At 43.5% G+C, this 25,494-nt stretch overlaps 1 protein-coding gene across 1 annotated transcript in view; it reads right to left on the bottom strand.

The window, feature by feature from the left end:
• The window catches only part of LOC126482026 (dual specificity calcium/calmodulin-dependent 3',5'-cyclic nucleotide phosphodiesterase 1-like), a 671,133-nt gene that overhangs the window by 323,893 nt on the left and 321,746 nt on the right, over positions 1-25,494 (bottom strand). The window contains exon 4 of the mRNA XM_050105997.1: positions 15,654-15,888. Within this exon, the coding sequence (XP_049961954.1) occupies positions 15,654-15,888 (235 nt within the window). The remainder of the gene's footprint in view (positions 1-15,653; positions 15,889-25,494) is intronic.

Below are 25,494 nucleotides of genomic sequence, written 5' to 3'. Positions count from 1 at the left end.
TAACACTTCCACACAAAATTCCTTATGAGCAATAATCCTATCAGTATCTTTTACTTCTTGCACCATTGTAAACCAGTAGGGTTTGAGATGCAACAGTTTTCTTCAAAGACGTTAAACAATCACGTGTGGTACACCCAACTCTCGAGAACACACAATGTTGATTTTGTAGGACTCTTCACAAAATTTTCTCCTCATTTGCTCTGCGACATCATCAGACGCACCTGGGGTTTTGTTATGTCTTACCGAACATTCAGGTTTCAATAAAATACTTAAGGCTCTCATAAATAGTAGGCCAACTGGGAGGATACACTGTACAAAAATTACGTTGCACAGCTGTTGCAGACTAGGGCTCTTCGAACCAAACCACACTGCGACAGCCGGCCGGTGTGGCAGAGCGGTTCTAGGCGCTACAGTCTGGAACAGCGCAATCGTTACGGTCGCAGGTTCGAATCCTGCCTCAGGCATGGATGTGTGTGGTGTCCTTAGGTTAGTTAGGTTTAAGTAGTTCTAAGTTCTAGGGGACTGATGACCTGAGAAATTAAGTCCCATAGTGCTCAGAGCCATTTGAACCATTTTGAACCATACTGCTACCACGCTCAAGACCGTCAAAGGCCGCTATCTAGGCTGCAGCTGCCGCTAGTGCTTGCCGTAGCATGATTCTGTACTAGCGTACCATATGTGTGAAAACTTCATCTATTTTTCTGAAAGGCCACGCTAAGACTACGTCTGTAAGTCTATGAATAAGTTTGTACAAATTTTCTTAGTTGTAAAGTTCTTTCTGACACAGCCCGTAATATTCATTTCTAAATACCATTTGACCAGTGATTAGCAATGCTGAATTCAAGGGGCTATAACTTAGCATCCAGTCCTGAAGGTCAGATATGTACAAAGGAGGACTTGCCACTTACGTTAAGAACGGATACAAAAACAAAACCAATCGTACTCATAGGTTCCGCAGTGATCAGCATTTTGGTCATACAGCGAAATAGATTTGTCAACGGCCTTGCCGAAGTAGTAACACCGGTTCCCGTCAGATCACCAAAGTTAAGCACTGACGGGGTGGGCTAGCACCTAGATGGGTGACCAGCCGGTCTGCCGAGGACTGTTGGCAAGCGGGATGTACTCAGCCCTTGTGAGGCAAACTGAGGAGCTACTTTTTTGAGAAATAGCGCCTCCGGTCTCGGTAACTGATGTACGGCCGGGAGGGCGGTGTGTTGACCACATGCCCCTCCATATCCGCATCCAGTGACGCCTATGGGCTGAGGATGAACTGAGGCCAGTCGGTACCGTAAGACCTTCATGGCCTGTTCGGGAGAAGTTTAGTTTTTTTTTTTTTTTAGCGAAATAGCTTTACATAGAATGTTAATGATAATACAATGTGCAGGGCTCCATCTGGTAATTTTGAATTATGTATGAAACCTTTTGATCCGTTATTAGATTTCTTAACCTCCAAGCAGAATAAAATGTTATTTTTAATTTGAATTAACTTTTTTAAGACTGTTCCTGTACTAGATAAATACTCGAGTCTCTTGCCATTAACTGTAATTTAACTTCCCCTCATGCAATCTACAGAAGGGATTGTAGGTACCAGCAGAGGTGATACTGATAACTTTTTTATAGATTCATGGAGACTGTTAAGTCGTAGAGTACTTCTGACATTTAATGCTTCACGATGTAAATAGAGAGAACTGGAAAACTACAAGATACAAAATGAAAACATACGTGCATAATTCAAGTAATATTTCCGAAATACAGACTGGAAAGATCTACACATTCTACATGGTGTTAATGAAAATGTAATGTATTCTGTAAGCTAGTCATAGATTGTTTTGAAATCTGTTGTTCTAAGAAGTTAATATGTGGAAGTTGACTAAATACACGTCATAAGCTACAAATAGACTCAGATTATCTTATATATCTAAGAGAAGTCTCTACATAGCATCGAGGGACGCAGATGACGACTGAGTAAAATCACATTACAAACTGTACATAGAAATTAATCAGCGCTTCAAAAAATGAATGAATTTTCAGCAAAATATAAGCTCTTTCAGCAACAAGAGTAAGAATTATTTATGACGTAAAAAAAAGTAAGAAAATTAGGTGGGAAAGAAGACTCATGGAAAGGAACAAAAATCTTGGAAGGAAGATAAAGAACTCAGCACAGATAGCCAAAAAATGTCAGTCATATTTTCTGTCAATAGTAAATAACTTAGGTTTGAAAATTCAAAGAGGAGGGGGGGGGGAAGGGGGGGGGGGGAGAAACGAAAAGAAAGGGAAGAGACTCTTGATATAAGCTGAATCAGGACTTTGTGGGGCTTCAGCGGCGTCGAGTGAAAATGTGTGCTGGACCGGAATTTGAACCTGGAATCTCCTGCTTACCAGGCAGCTGCGTTAACCACTTTGCCGCCCGGAATACAGTGTCGTCGTCACTGCGTGGACTACTTCGACACGCCTCTCTGCTGACCCGAATTCCTAACAAGCACCACCTATCCACAACCCTCGTCCATTTCCTCCATACGCGCTACTTGGAGAATTTCCGCAGGAAGCCGGACGTAATGGTGCATCCGCACTGAAGAAGGTGGATTCGTTGCCCATCGAAGAAAATCAAATATATGAATGCATGGTGTCTATTCTTTCGGACATGTCCAAAAGAACATGCACCACACATTCATGTAATTTAGGTTTGATCGCTTTCTTTGTAGATAGTCAACAGGTTCTAAGAAAGACATTCCAAAACAAGCATGATAACATTCATCTACATCCTGCCTCTCCGAAACAAGTTTGCAATGTTAACATTTCACTTAGAAATAAATATTGAAATACATATGATGAGAGCAAAAGGAAAATAGTCAAATAATGTTGAGTTGAACTTCGTTAATGCACTAAGTTTCTCATGTGACGTATGATTTCAAAGTGGTATCTTCGCAGACAGACTTAAACATGCTACTGTCAAACCAGTTCACAAAAAAGGAGACAAATACTACTAAAGAACTATTGAGCAATCTCGTTACTCCCAATATTTCCAAGAATTTTATTGAGAAGGTAATGCACAACATACTTCATGGACACTTTGCACAGAAAACCGTTTGGATTTCAAAATCGAATGTCAACTGAAGACGCTATATTTAATTCAACAGATGAAATACTATACCCAGTAAACTGGACTTTGTTACCAAAAGAATGCTCTGTGACTTGGTTAAAACTTTCGGCTGTACGAAACACTATATCATCATGTGAGAGTTAAAATATCACAGAATACTAAACACAGCATGTTCAATGTTTATGTCATTTTTGAATGACAGGAAACGGAGTGTACCCGTTCCAAGTCAGTTATGTATCAACGGGCACTCAGATTATGGAGCACTCAGGCCATGAAAAAAAAGTGTCACTGGCATGCCGGACGGCGAAGAAATTTCTGCTTATAGCCTCACTACTTAGAAGAGAAATTCCCCATCGCACACTCCCCGCCCCGTCCCCCCTTCCCCCCCTCCGACGATGGGCCAGCGAATAGCGCTTAAGAAACTGAACACAGATCAGGCATGAAATCAGGAAGAAGATGAACTGAACTGTGAAAAAAGAGAAAAAATGGAAATAGTGAATGGTCCAAGATCATGTGCGACATCGAGCGAACTGGAAGAGCCACGGTATCGTGGTTATGTGGTCACGGTGTTGGACTTCAAAGCGGGAGATCAGTGTTATAATCTCCCTGGTGTCCCATTTTTTTCACAAAATTATGAACTGTCCGTTCGGTCATTGACGTATCTGTCCGCTACATTCAGATTTGTGTCTATGACATCGCGTAACGTCTGTTTGCAACAGTGAGGTGTAAGGAACAGACCTATAATGAAAGTTGATTTCAAGATCTTGTGTGTTTTCATCGGTATTCGGCACTGGGATCCAGTGATTAAAAGACGATGAGGTTCCATACATACTATCTCCTATTTATTCTTAACAAGTACCACATGTTCTGACTCTTCAATGAAAAGTTTATGCGGCATCTCACCTCCTTTCACTATTCATCACACTTACTTGCGACGCTGATATCTTGTTACCATATGACTCATATTCTGTAACCAGTGTGTGGTATGGACGGGTGCCAAGACTACAGAAAGAGAACAGCCACGTCATTTACCGGAAGGACAGTTCATAATTTTGTGGAAAAAAAGGTGTGCTCGAGGGATATCTGAACATGGATCTACCGCTTTGTAGTCCGACACCGTGATCACTTAACCACGGCACCGCAACTTTCCTAATTCGCTCGATGTTGCACGTCTTGAAGTTGGACCGTTAGCTGTTTCTATTTTGCTTCATTTTTCACAGTTCAGTACACCTTCTTCCTGTTTCGATGCTTGATCTGTGTAAAGTCTTTGACGGGCTATCCATTGGGCATCTTACAATTAAAACTTAGGGGGTGCGATTTGGAGTCTCCCATCTTAGCGCTGGTGACGCTGCTGATTTTCGCGTTTTAGCGACGACAGATAAATCGTCACATTTGATATTTTATTACATTTGCGATATTAATGTTGATAATGTATATACACAAATGTGTGTTTTCTTTGCGAATTTTACTGCAGCGGCGATATTCTGAGGCGAACCTTCGCAGTGGCGGACGACGTTCTCTCTTAGCTGAGACTTACAACCGCGAGAAGATGGCAGCCTGTTTGACAAGATATGCTATATTCTTTAATATTTTAATGGATCCAATGAAACCTTATTACGATAGAAGGAGTATAACACATGTAATTTTATCGTAGTAACGAGTAACAGGTATTTGACTGTAAACAGAGACCAAATATCTTCCGAGTGCAAGAAATTTAATCATTCTGGCATGCCCATTTTCTGCACCAGAAACACATCAAATAAACTTAAAACTCAAGAAAAGAAATGAAGCACAATAATCATTAAAAGATCCATTCCCAGTGAAGCTGCTCTCGCCCCGTACAGAAAAATAATGAAATGTCAAAACTGCTTCGTTATTCACCGCGGTACTAACAAGAGCTAACCTCCCCCCCCCCCCCCCCCGCCGATACACCTTCTCCTACATCCTCCTCCCCTCACCATTTCAGACCGTGGGTAATATTTCAAAATGAGTACAAACTATTTAATGCACAGGAAAGTTGTTTGTTGTTGTTGTGGTTTTCAGTCCTGAGACTGGTTTGATGCAGCTCTCCATGCTACTCTATCCTGTGCAAGCTTTTTCATCTCCCAGTACCTACTGCAACCTACATCCTTCTGAATCTGCTTAGTGTATTCATCTCTTGGTCTCCCCCTACGATTTTTACCCTCCACGCTGCCCTCCAATACTAAATTGGTGATCCCTTGATGCCTCAGAACATGTCCTACCAACCGATCCCTTCTTCTGGTCAAGTTGTGCCACAAACTTCTCTTCACCCCAATCCTATTCAATACTTCCTCATTAGTTATGTGATCTACCCATCTAATCTTCAGCATTCTTCTGTAGCACCACATTTCGAAAGCTTCTATTCTCTTCTTGTCCAGACTATTTATCGTCCATGTTTCACTTCCATACATGGCTACACTCCATACGAATACTTTCAGAAATGACTTCCTGACACGTAAATCAATACTGGATGTTAACAAATTTCTCTTCTTCAGAAACGCTTTCCTTGCCATTGCTAGCCTACATTTTATATCCTCTCTACTTCGACCATCATCAGTTATTTTGCTCCCCAAATAGCAAAACTCCTTTCCTACTTTAAGTGCCTCATTTCCTAATCTAATTCCCTCAGCATCACCCGACTTAATTAGACTACATTCCATTATCCTTGTTTTGCTTTTGTTGATGTTCATCTTATATCCTCCTTTCAAGATACTGTCCATTCCATTCAACTGCTCTTCCAATTCCTTTGCTGTCTCTGACAGAATTACAATGTCATCGGCGAACCTCAAAGTTTTTATTTCTTCTCCATGAATTTTAATACCTACTGCGAATGTTTCTTTTGTTTCCTTTACTGCTTGCTCAATATACAGATTGAACAACATCGGGGACAGGCTACAACCCTGTCTTACTCCCTGTCTTACTTCCCTTCCCTTAAATGCCCCTCGACTCTTATAACTGCCATCTGGTTTCTGTACAAATTGTAAATAGCCTTTCGCTCCCTGTATTTTACCCCTGCCACCTTTAGAATTTGAAAGAGAGTATTCCAGTCAACATTGTCAAAAGCTTTCTCTAAGTCTACAAATGCTAGAAACGTAGGTTTGCCTTTCCTTAATCTTTCTTCTAAGATAAGTCGTAAGGTCAGTATTGCCTCACGTGTTCCAGTGTTTCTACGGAATCCAAACTGATCTTCCCCGAGGTTGGCTTCTACTAGTTTTTCCATTCGTCTGTAAAGAATTCGTGTTAGTATTTTGCAGCTGTGACTTATTAAGCTGATAGTTCGGTAATTTTCACATCTGTCAACACCTGCTTTCTTTGGGATTGGAATTATTATATTCTTCTTGAAGTCTGAGGGTATTTCGCCTGTTTCATACATCTTGCTCACCAGATGGTAGAGTTTTGTCAGGACTGACTCTCCCACGGCCGTCAGTAGTTCCAATGGAATATTGTCTACTCCGGGGGCCTTGTTTCGACTCAGGTCTTTCAGTGCTCTGTCAAACTCTTCACGCAGTATCGTATCTCCCATTTCATCTTCATCTACATCCTCTTCCATTTCCATAATATTGTCCTCAAGTACATCGCCCTTGTATAGACCCTCTATATACTCCTTCCACCTTTCTGCTTTCCCTTCTTTGCTTAGAACTGGGTTTCCATCTGAGCTCTTGATATTCATACAAGTCGTTCTCTTATCTCCAAAGGTCTCTTTAATTTTCCTGTAGGCGGTATCTATCTTACCCCTAGTGAGATAGGCCTCTACATCCTTACATTTGTCCTCTAGCCATCCCTGCTTAGCCATTTTGCACTTCCTGTCGATCTCATTTTTGAGACGTTTGTATTCCTTTTTGCCTGTTTCACTTACTGCATTTTTATATTTTCTCCTTTCATCAATCAAATTCAATATTTCTTCTGTTACCCAAGGATTTCTACTAGCCCTCGTCTTTTTACCTACTTGATCCTCTGCTGCCTTCACTACTTCATCCCTGAAAGCTACCCATTCTTCTTCTACTGTATTTATTTCCCCCATTCCTGTCAATTGCTCCCTTATGCTCTCCCTGAATCTCTGTACAACCTCTGGTTCTTTTAGTTTATCCAGGTCCCATCTCCTTAAATTCCCACCTTTTTGCAGTTTCTTCAGTTTTAATCTACAGGTCATAACCAATAGATTGTGGTCAGAGTCCACATCTGCCCCTGGAAATGTCTTACAATTTAAAACCTGGTTCCTAAATCTCTGTCTTACCATTATATAATCTATCTGATACCTTTTAGTATCTCCAGGGTTCTTCCATGTATACAACCTTCTTTCATGATTCTTAAACCAAGTGTTAGTTATGATTATGTTGTGCTCTGTGCAAAATTCCACCAGGCGGCTTCCTCTTTCATTTCTGTCCCCCAATCCATATTCACCTACTATGTTTCCTTCTCTCCCTTTTCCTACACTCGAATTCCAGTCACCCATGACTATTAAATTTTCGTCTCCCTTCACAATCTGAATAATTTCTTTTATTTCATCATACATTTCTTCAATTTCTTCGTCATCTGCAGAGCTAGTTGGCATATAAACTTGTACTACTGTAGTAGGTGTGGGCTTCGTATCTATCTTGGCCACAATAATGCGTTCACTATGCTGTTTGTAGTAGCTTACCCGCATTCCTATTTTCCTATTCATTATTAAACCTACTCCTGCATTACCCCTATTTGATTTTGTGTTTATAACCCTGTAGTCACCTGACCAGAAGTCTTGTTCCTCCTGCCACCGAACTTCACTAATTCCCACTATATCTAACTTCAACCTATCCATTTCCCTTTTTAAATTTTCTAACCTACCTGCCCGATTAAGGGATCTGACATTCCACGCTCCGATCCGTAGAACGCCAGTTTTCTTTCTCCTGATAACGACATCCTCTTGAGTAGTCCCCGCCCGGAGATCCGAATGGGGGACTATTTTACCTCCGGAATATTTTACCCAAGAGGACGCCATCATCATGTAATCATACAGTAAAGCTGCATGCCCTCGGGAAAAATTACGGCTGTAGTTTCCCCTTGCTTTCAGCCGTTCGCAGTACCAGCACAGCAAGGCCGTTTTGGTTATTGTTACAAGGCCAGATCAGTCAGTCATCCAGACTGTTGCCCTTGCGACTACTGAAAAGGCTGCTGCCCCTCTTCAGGAACCACACGTTTGTCTGGCCTCTCAACAGATACCCCTCCGTTGTGGTTGCACCTACGGTACGGCTATCTGTATCGCTGAGGCACGCAAGCCTCCCCACCAACGGCAAGGTCCATGGTTCATGGGGGGGCACAGGAAAGTATCAGTAAGAATTACAGAGAATCCAAAACAAACTATAAGTTTTTTTACCTACTTTATGGGTATTGAGAAGCACTTTCCTTGGTCATAAACGATGTCCAAACGATAATCGATTTCACACCATGGTCATAAAAGATGTCCAAACGATAATCGATTTCACACCATACATTCTGAAGCATAAGTACAGTTGGGTTGCTCCATAATGCCGAAGGGATGTGATGCGTGGAATCCGTATCGGCAGTTGTCACGCATGTCCACGTAATTGTATGCTGAAACACTCAGCTCGATGAAGAAAAACTGACGGCACAATTTTTGTTCTGACATCGCACAGAGCACATAAACGTTCGGTGAGTCATGTAATCAACGAAATTTTGAACTCTCTTTTGCATTCTCTCTAACTCTTATCAGTGTATCCTACGCATCAAACACTTACAGCATTCTGTAATGGCTATATCATTTTGAATTCCCTTGTACACAAAGGTTAAATTTATTTCAGATGTGAATAATCTCCTGACGAGGATATCGGCGAAGTCTATTACGAATGCTCTCAACTTCGGTAAATAATATTCATACGCTATGAATATACAGTCACATTAATGTGACCACCGCCCATGTTGGACGTCAACGTTCAATAACCACTCACAGATGGCAGGTGGCAGCAACAGTAGTGGAGGGTATATAAAGCGCGTCGTGGAAGCAATTCCGTAAGCTGTTCGCGTGCCTCCGTGGTTACATCATACCGTGCACGGCAAAATGGCGCTTTCCCAAAACCGGCCGCCGGGCAACTGTGCTGCACCATGGCCCTAGATGACAGGGGTGAAAGTCGGTTGCGATGTTGCGGGCGGGTAGACGTGCAACTTTGAGCAACTGACGATCCAGACAAACAAAGGGGATATCAACAGCGCCTCCGTTCAACGAACATTGATGCATACCGGTCTCCGCAGCAGGTACCTGATTAATGCACCCAGCCGCGCAGGATTAGCCTAGCGGTCTAAGGCGCTGCAGTGACTGTGTGACTGGTCCCGGCGGAGGTTCGAGTCCTCCCTCGGGCATGGGCGTGAGTGTTTGTCCTTAGGATAATTTAGGTTAACTAGTGTGTAAGCTTAGGGACTGATGACCTTAGCAATTGAGTCCCATAAGATTTCACACACATTTGAACATTTTTTTAATGCACCCATGCTGACTGCTGTTCATCGGCGATGGAGGCTGGAATTTGCACGCCTGTACAGGAACTGGAGAGGTCCACTTACTGGTGACGAGTGACTTTCAGATGAATTACGTTTTATGCTCCATCGGACTGATGCCCGTTGGCGTGGATGGCGTGTAACGTCTGCAACCAGGAAGGAGGCTATGGTCTGTGAAATGTTTCCGTGGCGTTTCCTGGATGATCTTGTCATTCTAGAAGGTACAATGAATCAACGCATGTACGCACCTATCTTTGGGACCATGTCCACCACTACACGCAAGCACGATGGCATCTACCAGCAGGACAATGCAACGTGCAACGTCTCACATAGCTCGCAGAGTACGTGCGTGGTTCGAAGACCACCAGGATGTGTTTACCGTATTCCCCTGGCCACCAAACTCCCAGGACTTAAGCCCAGTCGAGGATCTTTGTGACCACCTCGATCGGACTGTACGCGCCATCCTCATACGAGAAATCTTGCGCAGGTGGCCACGGTCTTGAAGTCAACATGGCTCCACATTCTACATCTACATCTATATACATACTCCGCAGTCCACCATACGGTGCGTGGCGGAGGGTACCTCGTACCACAACTAGCATCTTCTCTCCCTGTTCCACTCCCAAACAGAACGAGGGAAAAATGCTGGTTCTCTAAATTTCCTCAGTAGCGATTCACGAAAAGAACGCCTCCTTTCCTCTAGAGACTCCCACCCGAGTTCCTGAAGCATTTCCGTAACACTCGCATGATGATCAAACCTACCAGTAACAAATCTAGCAGCCCGCCTCTGAATTGCTTCTATATGCTCCCTCAATCCGACCTGATAGGGATCCCAAACGCTCAAGCAGTACTCAAGAATAGGTCGTATTAGTGTTTTATAAGCGGTCTCTTTTACAAATGAACCACATCTTCCCAAAATTCTACCAATGAACCGAAGACGACTATCCGCCTTCCCCATAACTGCCATTACATGCCTGTCCCACTTCATATCGCTCTGCAATGTTACGCCAAAATATTTAACCGACGTGACTGTGTCAAGCGCTACACTACTAATGGAGTATTCAAACATTACAGGATTCTTTTTCCTATTCATCGGAATTAATTTACATTTATCTAAATTTAGAGTTAGCTGCCATTCTTTACACCAAACACAAATCCTGTCCAAGCCATCTTGTATCCTCCTACAGTCACTCAACGACGACACCGTCCCGTACACCACAGCATCGTCAGCAAACAGCCGCACATTGCTTTCCACCCTGTCCAAAAGATCATTTATGTAGATAGAAAACGACAGTGGACCTACCACACTTCCCTGGGGCACTCCAGATGATACCCTCACCTCCGATGAACACTCACCATCGAGGACAACGTACTGGGTTCTTTTCAGTATGATCCAGAATCTCACTTACTCTCTTCCTGCACTGCAAAACGATCTCCAGTGTCGGTGGCGTTTCTGCTCTACAAAGAACCAACGATATCGAACATCGTACAAAAAGCTGAGACACACTGTCCAGCTCAGTTAAACTACTCAGTTCTGCAGTGAAAATAAAGCTGTCTTGTTGTTCCTCTGCTGTACCATAAATTTTCCTTCTCTATGAAACTGACCTGTAACAATTTCGTACTTCTTGCAAGACGCAAGTACATCGTTAATTTTGGTGTTGTGTATGTATAGCTGTATCACCTGTAGGATACGCACAAAAGATGCATGACTGTTTTTGATGTGTGACAGGAAGACAAGGCACATTCTGCGTTTCAGTCACGTTTACTATAGCTAATGATACACGACATGAGAATGGACTTTTATACGTATTAGCAAATCACAGCAATGCCCGTTGTTGCTCTGTTACTGTTTAATCCATATTCAGTGCGCAATTTGTATGCCAAATGGACGGAACGAGTTTATTCGGATAATCGTCAACCTAATTTCAGATAAATTGTCTGTTAATCAAGAGAGCGGAAGAGCGCATCCGCACAAATATAACTACGTTTCGGAAACATTTGTGCACTTGCCCGCCGTCTGCTGGCACCGACTATTTAGGCTTATTATATGAGCTATTCAGTCAATTCATGTCCCTAGCTCTCCAGAAATCTGACGAATGAAGAACTGAAACTACGTGTTGCACAATACAGGGTGTAAATTTTCAGTTGACAAACCAGAATAACTCGAAAAATAAGATTCACGCGAAAAAATGTGCAGAATGCAAAGTTGATTATTTTCGATGGGGATATCTGCTAGTGCTAAAATTATCCCGCCACCCCAGCCATCTGGGGGTGGGCGGGAGGCAACTTTAAAATTTCAAATGGGAATCCCCATTTTTTATTGCAGAATCAGATTCTGCATAAAAAACTACGTACATTTTGTCGTAAATATTTGTTTTGATTCTTGGTTGTTGGCGCTGTAATTCAAGAAAATCCATTTTCTCATTTTTGCGTGGAAAATGGTTACGAAAAAATAAAAAATGAGTTCACTCGTTAAGAAGTAAAATGTTTGATTGATTAGTTAGCTAGTCAGATGATTTGTTTGATAATTAAAAGTTGTGTGGCTTCATGACCACGAAACAACCAAAACTTATCCGAACCTGGAGGAAAAAATTAATATTTGGGTCAACATTTGTAAAACTCTAATTCCTCCATCTCAAACCCAACCCTATGGGGAGAGAGGGAGAGTTTTACTTTTAGCGAACCAAAATTTACGCAGTAAATAAGTATATCTTATTTATACGTAACCATTTTCCACGCAAAACTGAGAACATGGATTTTCTTGAATTACAGCGGCAACTACCAAGAATCAAAACAAATGTTTAAGACAAAATGTACGTAGTTTTTATGTAGAATCTGATTCTGCAATAAAAATGGGGGTTCCCATTTGAAATTTGTAAGTTGCCTCCTGCCTCATTACCTGGGGGCTGGGGTGGCGGGCTAATTTTAGAACCAGCAGATGTCCCCCTCGAAAATAATCAACTTTGGATTCTGCAAATTTTTTCGTGTGAAGCTTATTTTTCGAGTTATTCTGGTTTGTCAACTTAAAATTTACACCCTGTATAATGTTAACTGGACTTATCTCACTGAATCTTCAAGCGATGTTAATCTACAGTGTTGTTCACTCAGATTTAATTCCGATTCAAATGGTTCAAATGGCTTTAAGCACTATGGGACATAACATATGAGGTCATCAGTCCCCGAGAACTTAGAACTACTTAAACCTAACTAACCTAAGGACGACACACACATCCATGCCCGAGGCAGGGTTCAAACCTGCGACCGTAGCAGCAGCGCGGTTCCGGACTGAAGGGCCTAGAATCGCTTGGTCACAGCGGCCGGCCCATTCCGATTCGCTCTTGGTTTTCTCGCTGGTGCTGGGAGATCATAGACACATTTTAAATGTTTGTATCACACAATTTTTTGGTGAGTGGAAATTCGATTGGTATCAAATTCAGCGTTCTGTGTAGCTATCGAGGTGGATGAAAATAACATCATTGCATTTGCTTTGCTGTTTCAGATGCAACAAAAGATCTGTTGACTTACAGTGTTACGACTATTGCGATAACAAGACACAAGCTAATACTGATATTCATTATAGCTACCTTCAAACTACTGGTCTTTGGTAACATTCTGTTCAAAAATTCTTCTTGCGCATGTCAGCCCTTTTTATGTCCGTCTCCTCAGCAACAGTCATCAACAGTTTTCGATTAACATCAAGAGAATGATACCGGTTGTCTTTCATGTTCCAAATAAGTGGCTTTGTGCAGACTACCCCAATCAGTAGGCAACTAGCGACTGATCTATCTAGAACGGGATTAGTCGCTTATAGACGCTCGTCGCAAGTGCTTACACAGCTACAACCACAATCGTCGTAGATGTACATCGTGAAAGAGTGCACATGGTAGCGTCACCGTTGACGAATACTGTGAGGAGTGATTTGTCATAGTCCAGACAACTTGTCAATAAGATCTGCTACTTGGCCTCTCACAAGTGATGTCACTCTGCACATGTTAAAATGTGTTTTGGTGCTGTTCTCACGAAATGTCTAGATCCGGCAAGTTGATGAAACGGTCATACAATTTGTGTTGTTTTACGTGAAGGCCCGCTCAATGATAAGATTTTTCTTTGTTTTTGATAAAAACTGTCACAGCCTAGGGAAATATTCCAAGGTTGGAAAACACTAACAGAGTCTGGGAAATATTTCCGCGGTAGAGCGAACAGGCTCGTTTCATTTTTGAGAGAGCTTTTATTTCAAGAGAATGGAACCGATGTTTTCTGCAGTATTTTAATATGATGTTAGAAAAATAATACTTAAAATAACTTCATTATGTTGGCACTGTCTTTAAAAGTTTTCGGAACTATTGCCGCAATGGAAGCAAATCCAGAAGCAGAGTACAAATGTGCGATTTCTCGGCGGTATATACTGATAAAGTGTTCTCGAGCTTCCAGCTGCATCAGTTTCTTAAAAAGCCACAAGCTTTCGGCCGAGTGCTCCTAGGTCATCTAAGGTGACGACACTTTAGGGTTCACCTTGTGAAAGTCCATCGTTCTCGCGAACGTGGGACAGAGGTTGATGATATAAACAAATGAAAAAAAACCGCCACAGCCATATTATTAAAGAAATTTGTTTCAAACACTATCTTCGGGTCCACTAGAAACCAAAATGTTAATTTTTATGAGTATTTTTTAACGATACCGTAGCCTGAGACTTACATCATCATTGCAAGTTGCATTCGACGAGATAACAAAAAATTTTTGTGGTGGGGCTATAACCGAAGCGATCGAGATAAAAAATTCTACGAACATCTTCATTAAACACGGCAATTTGCAGCTAAGCACAGCTTGGGACCTAGCCATAGAAAGGTTGAAGTGGCCGCTGCGGTCTTACAATGAAAACGGTACCTTATATGTCGCCTTACTGGAAACCAACGATGTAATAGGTGCTAGTGAGACCCCTACAACCTGAGTTGAATTGTCCGCATGTTTTCCCCAAAGTATAGATATTCGTACATGTTTACAAATGCGTCAGAATGGGAATGGGGATTTCTAATTAACTGTATTGAAGCTGCTCTAATAATCGCAAAAATGGTTTTGGCTTGTTTAGATTTCCATGTGACTCCGAATGAAGAAACAACTGGGAACTAGTATCTGGCGCTCAATGGTTTATTGTAAGCTCATGTTCAACAAAGTAATTATAAACACGAAACCAGTACTATAAAACTGCGTTTCATCCGCCAGTCTGAATCTGTTTTCGCAACTGGCAAAGTGGAGGGGAATATTTATTGTGACGTGTTTACACGTTTTTATCATCAATACTGAATAATACTTAACAAGGTTTCTTATGTAGGTACCGTAGGATGAATGATATTTAAGATATTTTTATAGCGAGTTAGTCATCGTGAGGGTATCTTCACAAGTAGCATAACCTATATACTTGCAAAAACTAATAAATGGACACAGATTGTTACTGCATAACGCCTATACTTGAAGACATTGGACCGAGTTCTTAACTCATTATATTTAATATTTATAAAGTACCACGCAAGTTCTGTGCCTACATTTCTGTTGCTGTGTAACATTACATTTCAGTTTTTCTGTTATATGAAAAGGGCATTCTAAATATCTCTATACACATTAATTGCTGTTCGGTACACTTCATACATGCAAAATCAAATATTTTATAAGGAATATTGTAAATGCTGCGTGAATAGGTTAACCACCCACAAAATAATCATTGCCGAATCCTCAGAGTCGAGGAAAACATGGCGGACGATTCAGCCTGTTAAATATGATCTCTAAGTGATATTTAAGGACAGCAGCAGCAGCAACCATAAGACAGTCACCATTTGACAATGGACAAGGAGCAATCGGCCGAAAGCTCGTACGTTTTTAACTATTTGACGCGGCTCGAGAACCATTTAGACAATATTTATCGGTCTGGAATTCGCCTGACAGCTTCATGATTGATTGTACAGTTGTTTTGGGCTATGTTCAGAGATAGCAGCACCGTCGCCTTTCTCTCGCGACGTTGCGAGCATCTCGAGCGAGAACGAATGCCAGGGCTTACCTGAGGGCAGCCTTATCGCAGGCGTCCGGCGTGTCGACGGCAGGCAGGTTATCGGTGGACAGGTCGACGGCGTCGAGGGCGTCGTCGTCAGCGACAGCGGTCGCGCCCCTGGCGAGCGGGCCCGCCTTGGCGCCATTGCCGCTGCCGCTGCCGCCGCTGGCGCCCCCGCCGCTGCTGTTACCACCGCCGCCTCCTTTGCCGCTGCTGCGGCGGACGATCGTCAGCGAGCCTTGCTCTGCAACATCAGCGCCGCCGGAAGGGCCCGTTTCAATGCTGCCCGTCATCCCCACTAGTCTACAGATACTTCTACAATACTCGACTGCTCTACAATTTAGTTGAAATATTTGGCAGAGGGTGCACAGAACCACGTTCAGACTACTTCTCTGCTGTTCTACTCTCGAACAGCAAGTGTGGAAAATTAACGTCTACTTAGATAATACCGTAAGATTTTTAGGTGATACGTTCCTATGGGACCAACAAGAGATCTGATTTATCTTATTTTATCACGATAATTATTTCTCTATTTCTCTCTTTGTAGATGGGAGACAACAAAATACGCTGCCGGAAAAAAATTAGTGACGTCTTTTAGATGTTTCCAATTCACACAAGATTCGTTGTTGCAACAGTGCATATGGTTCCTCCTTTTAGTTTCTGTGATATGTGTTTTTTGGTAGTGCGGGTTATCAGCCCACAGCCCCCGAGTGTCCTGGTGGGGCTTCCACCTCATGGCCTTGGCACCTGCCAAGGTTTTATTTCAGGGCCTTACCCCTTAGACAGCTTGTCTTCACCACGACTACAGAATGCTATCCATCCCTTCGCCGTAAGGCCTATGTGCATTAACGTTTCCTGGTTTCCAACGATCTTCCGCTGTCCACATTAGGGGACTGTGTCTGCTGCCACATAATCACAGGGAGGAAAAGGAAAGGAAGGGAGTGTATAGGATGGGACAGAACAGATAGGAAAGGGCAGGACAGGACAAGACACTAGACGGGACGTTGGGAGACACACTTTGTCTGGATCCTCTATGGAGACCTCTCCGGCTTGGGAGGCCCTGCTGGTAGTTACACCACCGCCGGCATAGCCCTCCGCTTCATTGGATCACACAAGCCCCCTCGCCCACACGGACAGTGTTTCGTTAAGGCTGTGTCTCCTGAGGGTGAACAGTGCATATGGAGTGGATGAAATGATTACTTTTACAGATCAATAGCACAAGCGTGCCGGCCTCTGTGGCCGAGCGATCCTAGGCGCTGCAGTCCGGAACCGCGCTGCTGTTACGGTCGCAGGTTCGAATCCTGCCTCGGGTATGGATGAGTGTGATGTCCTTAGGTTAGGTTCAAGTAGTCCTAAGTCTAGGGGACTAATGACCTCAGATGTTAAGTCCCGTAGTGTTTATAGCCATTTGAATCGTTTTTGAACAGCACAAGCGGTTCTGAGGTACCAGATATTGACTCATGCTGAAACACCCATATTAGTACATGGTGTAGCCTAATCGATCGTAGAGATGGCGAATACTGTTATATGCGTACGTTATATGCCACGCCTGATCGACCTGTTCACGTAGTTCTCTAAGAGTCGACTGGAGACAAGTCCGGATACTGTGCTGGCTAGAGAAGTTGCTTCACGTCTTGCAGAGCAGTTGAATTTTATGCGCAGCGAATGGGCGAGCATTATCCTGCTGGAATAACACATCACCTTCTTGTTTCAGGAACGGTAAAAGAACGGATCTATCAACATTCTGCACATACCGAGCGTTGGTTAGCGTTCCCTCCAGACACACCAAAGGTGAACGAGAGCTGTACATTATTTCACCCCAGACCAAAAGGCTTTGCGTAGGGCCAGTGTGTCTTGGACGAATGGACTCTAAGAGATGGCGTTCACCAGGTCTACGTCATACGCACGAACGACCATCACTTGCATGCAGGCAGAAACTGCTTTCAACGCTGAATACCAGGGCACGCTATTCCATCTTCCAAGTGGTCAGCTGACGTCACCAGTAGAGCCCTGCACGTCGATGCTGTGCGTGAGTGGAAGACGAGCTAGATGTGTGCGGCCGGCCGGTGTGGCCGAGCGGTTCTAGGCGCTTCAGTCTGGAACCACACGACCGCTACGGTCGCAGGTTCGAATCCTGCCTCGGGCATGGATGTGTGTGATGTCCTTAGGTTAGTTAGGTTTAAGTAGTTCTAAGTTATAGGGGACTGATGACCTAAGATGTTTAGTCCCATAGTACTCAGAGCCATTTGAACCATTGTTTTAGAGGTGTACGTGGCTGTAGTCCCTCTGCAAATAACCGGTTCGCAACAGTTCGTGTTGACAAGCCCGGGGTCACAGGCTCACATATCTGAGCTGTGGTAGCTGTACAAACTGCCACTGCTGCTCTTACAATACGACGATCCTGGTAGGCGTCAGTACTGCGTGGAAGTCGAGAACCTCATCTATTGGTGTGAGAATGTTCACGTGACCACTGACACCAACATCCTTGCACAACTGATAAAGCACGTCTAACTTGTGTGACGATTCTCCGAAAAGACGATCCTGCCACTCGTGAAGCCACAATTTGACCCATTTCAAACTCGCTCACTTGGCTGTAGGAAGCACGAGTGCGTCTGCGTGGTATAGTTGCCCGCTGCTTCACACGTTTGCACCACACTGGACCTTCAGGCTGTGAGCATTCCCTATTAAACGACAGACACAAAAGGTGCTCTGGCAGCTGTATCTGATGGTGGATGACGTTGAAACCATTATCAGTACACCTATTATCCTCACGTGGCATATGCTGTCATCGGATCAAACTCGACGTCCTCTTTCCAGGTGTATTACTTTTTTTTCCGGCAGTGTATTTTCGCTGTGGGAGGAGAAAGTCAGTGAAACTTCCTGACAGATTAAAACTTTGTGCCAGGACGGAACTTTCACAGGCAAGTGTTCTACCAATTTTTTTTCTTTTTTGTTGATCTCATTTTGGTCGTTATTGTTTGTTCAGGGGGACGTCCCATGATACCCTTTCAAGTCCATCGTTGATCTGTTCACTCTGTTTTTTTATTACAGAGGACAGATAACCCTCTGACCGAACAGGCCGAGCTACCGTGCCGGCTCTAACTGAGCTATACGAACACAACTCACGGCCCGTCCTCATAGCTCTACTTCCGTCAGCAACTCATCTCCTACCTTCCAAACTTCACAGTATTTCTACTGTGCAGCTTGGGGGGCTATTACTCTTGCAAGGAAGGATACTGTGGAGACATGGCTTAGCCACAGCCTGGTGGAGCGCTTACCCGCGGAAGCCAGATCTCCTGGGTTCGAGTTCCTGTTCAGTACACAGTTTTAATCTGCCAGAAAGTTTCATAACAACGCAGAGTGAAAAACTCGTCTTCGAGAAAGTGACTGAAATTTCCCTAAAAAAAATGGTTCAAATGGCTCTGAGCACTATGAGACTTAACATCTGAGGTCCTAAGTCCCCTAGAACTTAGAACCACTTAAACCTAACTAACCTAAGGACATCACACACATCCATGCCCGGGGCAGGATTCGAACCTCCGACCGTAGCGGTCGCGCGGTTCCAGGCTGAAGAGCCTAGAACCACTCGGCCACACTAACCGGCTTTCCTTAAAAGATTTCACGGCAAAGGAAAAACGCCTTTGCTTTAACGACTGCACCTCCACTCGCTTACCATATCCGTGACACATTCTCCTTCGAGATAACACGAAGCGAGCTGTTCTTCTGTAAACATTTCTTTTTTAGATGTCCCCGTCAATGTAATCTGGTAAGGATTCCATACCGCGCAGCTATATTCTAGAATAGGATGGACAAGATGGTTGTTGGTTGGTTGATTTTGGGGAAGGAAACCAGACAGCGAGGTCATCGGTCTCATCGGATTAGAGAAGGACGGGGAAGGAAGTCGGCCGTGCCCTTTGAAAGGAACCATCCCGGCATTTGCCTGGAGCGATTTAGGGAAATCACGGAAAACCTAAATCAGGATGGCCGGACGCGGGATTGAACCGTCGTCCTCCCGAATGCGATGGACAAGACTAATGCAGATAGTCTATTTAGTAGGTTTGTTGCACCTTCTGACTATTTTGTCAATAACCGGCAGTCGTTGGTTTGCTTTTCCCACAATATTTCCTGTGTCATGCTTCCAGTTTAAGTTGTTTGCAGTTGTAATATCTAGATATTTGGTTGAACCAACAGATTTTTGTAATTTATCGTGTAACCGAAATCTAACGGATTTTTTCTACCACCCATGTGGAATACCTCATACTTTTCATTGTTCACTGTCAATTGCCATATTTTGTACCATGCAGATAATCTGTCTAAATCATTTTGTGTCTTTTTGACATTCTGATGACTTTACTGGACGACGGCATCATCTGCAAACCATCTAAGAGGGCTGCTCAAGTTGTTTCCTTAATCGTTTATATGGATTAGAAACAGCAAAGAGCGTATAACGCTTCTTCAGGAGCAAAACATGTAACTAATGCCAGCTTGCAAGTTGCTTAAAATTTTCTTGTTTGCTAACGCCGATTTCTTCATAAAGTGTGTTACTTGCAGGTTTCTTTTTGTTTCTTGAGACAAATTTTGACGGTTCTCGCAGCGTTTGGTATTGATTAGAGCTTTTAAAAACAGGTAGTTTTTGGTAATAATTCAAGCGAAGGAAATCATTAGGACCCTCAGGCACAAGAGAGTTTGACACATGTGGAAACCACTAACCGCGACTGTTCATAAACAATAGAGTACAGGGAAAGCAGGCGCGTGTTCTTGAATTCGATTAATGTGTCCAGTGTTAGAGCGAAGTGTGGTGCCCGGTAGTAAACAGAAGCTCCAACAAATAATGCAATTCATAGACCGTACGCCGCATTAAGTAAACTACCGGCCATTAAAATTGCTACACCACGAAGATCACGTGCTACAGACGCGAAATTTAATCAACAAGAAGAAGATGCTGTGATACGCAACTGATTAGATTTCCAGAGCATTCACACAAGATTGGCGCCGGTGGCGACACCTACAACGTGTTGACATGAGGAAAGTTTCCAACCGATTTCTCATATACAAACAGCAGTTGACCAGCGTTGCCTGGTGAAACGTTGTTGTAATCCCTCGTGTAAGGAGGAGAAATGCATACCATCACGTTTCCGACTTTGATAATGGTCGGATTGTAGCCTATCGTGATTGCGGTTCATCGTATCGTAACATTGCTGCTCACCTTGGTCGAGATCCAATGACTGTTAGCAGAGTATGGAATCGGTGGGTTCAGGAGGGAAATTCGGAACGCCGTGCTGGATCCCAACGGCCTCGTATCACTTGCAGTCGAGATGACAGGCATCTTATCCGCATGGCTGTAACGGATCGTGCAGCCACGTCTCGATTCCTGAGTCAACAGATGGGGACGTTTGCAAGACAACAACCATCTGCACGAACAGTTCGACGACGTTTGGAGCAGCGTGGACTATCAGCTCGGAGACCATGGCTGCGGTTACCCTTGACGCTGCATCACAGACAGGAGCGCCTGTGATGATGTACTCAACGACGAACCTGGGTGAACGAATGGCAAAACGTCATTTTTTCGGATGAATCCAGGTTCTGTTTACAGCATCATGATGGTCGCCTCCGTGTTTGGCGACATCGAGGTGAACGCACATTGGAAGCGTGTATTCGTCATCGCCATACTGGCGTATCACCCGGCGTGATGGTATGGGATGCCATTGGTTACACGTCTCGGTCACCTCTTGTTCGCATTGACGGCACTTTGAACTTGTTCAACAGAATTCATAATCATCAAATCTGATTTATTTTTCTTGTGCCTTAACTTGCTCACATCGTCAGATGTTTAGGAGAAGTTGCGAGGAAGGATAGCGTCTGTAATCACTGACCCCGCCAACGCATTTTTGAGACTTGTGCTTATGGTAGAATCTATAATGTCATATTAATGTCAGTCCCATCACAAAGGAAAGCCGCATTAAACACCTGCAAGGAATGTTTATATCTTGGAAAGCTTTTTTTCGCTTGATCATCTTGTTGACACGTAGTCTTATGCTGAAACCTTGGAGGTGCATACTTTCATAATCAAGGACTCTGGTAGTTGATGGTCAGACACAATATACAGGATGTTTCATAACTTGAATAAAGGACTCTTATCTAGAAAGAAGAAGAAAGGGATACTGCAAAATGTAAATGTTAATTAAAGTAAATTCACTCGCATCAAATGTGTAGAACTGGTGAAGAAGAATCGAATAAAATGCAATGATAAAAAATGATATTAGTAATGTATGCTCAGAAAATGCTAAAATCGAAATGTAATGAATACGGCATGATTAATAAAAAAATGTGCCAGACCGGGTTAAGACCCATTATCCCTGTTTTTTTGCGAGTAATCACCTACACCATTAAGTTACCTGAGGGTACCTCTGGGCGTGACATAAATTTTCGTTCTCTATGGTGTTATTTTCTATTGCTTTGGCACAAAAGTAAAAGCTTCTCCATTTCGGAATAGGACCAACAGGGAAACGGATACGATACAGAATCACGATTTATCCTCTCAAAAGGGTTATCTGATAACTGAATTGGACTTACTGATCACGGCAGTTGTTTTGCCATATTCCTGAAATTGTTATCGGTAAGTGTCAAACCGCCCATTCGCCTAATTAATTAGGTGAGAATTCAAATTTCTACGACCATGAAGTTACATTTACATTAGCGGCTTGGAGATCGTTTCCGGTTATCCCTGATGCATGGTAAATTGATAGAGAAGTTCTGTAAGCTAAGTGAGATACGCCGACAACACGTCGTTTCATCTCCACGATACAAAGAAAATCATACAGTGGAAACACAAGGGCACAAATGTGTTTCCTGATAGAGTGCTGCAACGTTCAATGTTTGACCGATCACGGCTCGCCTGTTGACGGTGTGACCGAGCCGCTCGTGTCCGGCCCCACACGACTCGGCTCGGTCACGTACTCGCCCCATGTCTGTTGTCCGGATTCCGGACACGCGGATAACCAAGCATGACCGGTCACCGCTGACGTCTCACCTCGCCTCGCCCCGGCTCGCTGCACTGTACTGTACTGTACAAATCCAACGCCCCCCCCCCCCCCCCTCTCTCTCTCTCTCTCTCTCTCTCTCTCTCTCTCTCTCTCTCTCTCGAGCGCGCGCGCGCGCGCACACACACACACACACACACACACACACACACACTCAATGTATTTATCTCTGTCTCTGTCTGTCTCTCTCTCTCTCTCTTTCAATACAAAAGTAACGTTTCCAAGAATGGGTACGTAACACAGATAAATTCTTGGATCACTTTCTTTTGTAATATTTACTCCCCTCTTCCCAACGTCCGGGAATTTTGTTGTAAATAAAACATTGATCACAAGAGACCAATCTGTGTTAATGTAATGTGTTGTAAGCGTCAAATAGTGCACCTGATTATGCGAATCAGTCCACATATCAACTGTCGCAGTACATGTTTTATTAATAACTTCCGCATAACAGAAGGCATTATTGTTTCGTATTGCATCAGCTCGTTCTTTGACATATCTGCTTATAGTAGAGGGATGTGGCATGACATCTGCCACTTTAACTTCTCCATAATGCGCACCTAGATGTATTAATTCTTGGACTAGTTCTCTGAAACCTTCACCAGAAACAGCATTAAAAGGTCTCATATCTTTAGCACACATTGCAACATACTTTGCTGTAATACTATTTTTTATTACTGCCGGTATTCCTGAAGGAGCTATATCTTTGTGAGGTTTCTTGCAACTGTGTTTCTTTAAATGAGTGGTTCCCGATTGGAAAGACAATAATGTGGAGCAGTTTATGCACGATACGTACCCAGTAGACGCACCGTTTTCGTCTACAACCAACAAAAATGTGCTCCATACTTGGCTTTTTAGACTTTCCCGTCTCTTCAATGTGTAAACATTTGTTTCAGCCTTACGTCTTACTGCACTGGCTTCCTCGCACTGCATGATTACAGAGAGAGAGAGACACACACCACAAATGAGAAGCCCGTACCGGCTGCAGTCTCACACGGATAATGTCATGTGTAATGTGTTTGAAGTTACGTGCTACGTATTCGGTCACGGCATCTATGCTCGGCCACTAGTACTAGTGCGGGCAGCCTATCCAGCTAGGGTGTGCTCGCCCCACCTCGTATTTTGTGCTCGCTTACTCGGTCATGCAGGACTCTATTTCCTGACGTTAAAAAGAGACCTCATGGTGAGTCTATCGCTGCGATGGCAAGTGATCTGTCTAGCCTTGAGCATCTCGGCTTGCTCTCAGCATTAATGCATTGAGTGATCTACCCCTTTTTTCGTAAATGATGCGCCCGTCAAAGGACACCACTTCCATCAAAGGGTTGACGCCATTTCTGAAGCGCCGTAATGTTCACAACCTCAAAGCCAGCGTTCTATAATAATAATCGCTTACACAAAGAGAAAAATCAAAAGGCAGTCTCAGACGAGGCAACATGATATGGAAGGGCTAAGTACGGCTCCGTTATCCACAGCTTTCGCCTTCAAAATAGCCACCTGATATGTTTTAGTAACGGCTTATATATCCTACCATAATTTGGAACCAAATTATTTTTTAAAAAAATAACAATGAGTTAATGAAAAGGCCGTTGCATCAAACAATTTTCCAGTAATGTCAGCCAAGACGCAGAGTAAGGTCTATGAGAGTTGACAGGATAAGGCAAATCGCGTTACATTATTGCGGCGTGTTCAATAAATCGTGAATCACTTGTCAGCAATTTATTTACATGTACTACAAGACTATCATATTTTTTTACACTGACACTCCTATAAATTCACGATCTGATCAAACGTATTTGGGTACCTGTTACTGGAAATTACTATGGAATGCGTCCGCCCTTCGCCTTTATGGCGGCTTGAACTCTATTGGGGACACTTTCACTGAGGTGACTGAATTTGTATGGAAGAATGGAAGCCCATTGTTGCTGAAGACTGAAACCAAAGAGATTAGTGATGCACGCTGTGTTCTGGAGCGAAATCGAGTTCTAATTCACCCCAGAGGTGTTCCATTGGGTTCCAGTTGGGACTCCAGGCAGGCTAGTTCATTTCAGAAATAGTACTACCGTCAAGCTATTGTCTCGTAAATTCTGCTTTATCACAGGGCGTGTTGTCATGCTGCTACAAATAGTTGTCCTCTCCGATCTGTTCGCAGAACACAACGGTCCAAAATGTGTTCATATCCTTCCGCAATCGGCGTTTTCTTAAGCACAGTAAGGAGACCACTCCATAACCACGAGAAACACCACCTCCTCCTTACTCCACTGTGTGCACTATACATGATGGCAGGTAACTTTCACCAGGGATTCGTCAAACCCGGACCAGTCCATCGAATTGCCGCAGGATATAGTGTGATTCATCACTCCAAATCAATCGGTCCAGTCATCCCCTGTTCAGTGTATCGGTGTACACACTATCTCAAGCGTCGCTTCAGAAACGTGTGGCTTATGAGGATAGTGTGATTCATCGCTGCAAATCACTCGGTCCAGTCATCCCCTGTCCAGTGTATCGGTGTATACACTATCTCAAGCGTCGCTCCAGAAACGTGTGGCTTATGAGGAGCAGGTCGACCATTTTATTCCATTATTTTTTAATCCCTACACATATTCAAGATTTTAGCCAGACTGCCGCTAGCGCTTTGGAACTCACGGTTGAGCCTTTCCGGCGATTTCATGAGTTTTTTACAACCACCGTCCCCATTGCTCGACGGTCCCTGTCCTTCAGTAAATGAGGCCTACCTGGTCTTGGTATATCAGTGGTTGTTCCTTCCCGTTCCCACTTTTCAGTCACACTATTTGCCGAGGTCCGGGGTTCGGAGC

Source organism: Schistocerca serialis, chromosome 5 (assembly GCF_023864345.2).
Source record: "Schistocerca serialis cubense isolate TAMUIC-IGC-003099 chromosome 5, iqSchSeri2.2, whole genome shotgun sequence".
NCBI classification, from domain to species: domain Eukaryota; kingdom Metazoa; phylum Arthropoda; class Insecta; order Orthoptera; family Acrididae; genus Schistocerca; species Schistocerca serialis.
Note: the sequence above shows the minus strand (reverse complement) of the source record. Positions and strands in the feature narration are given on the sequence as shown.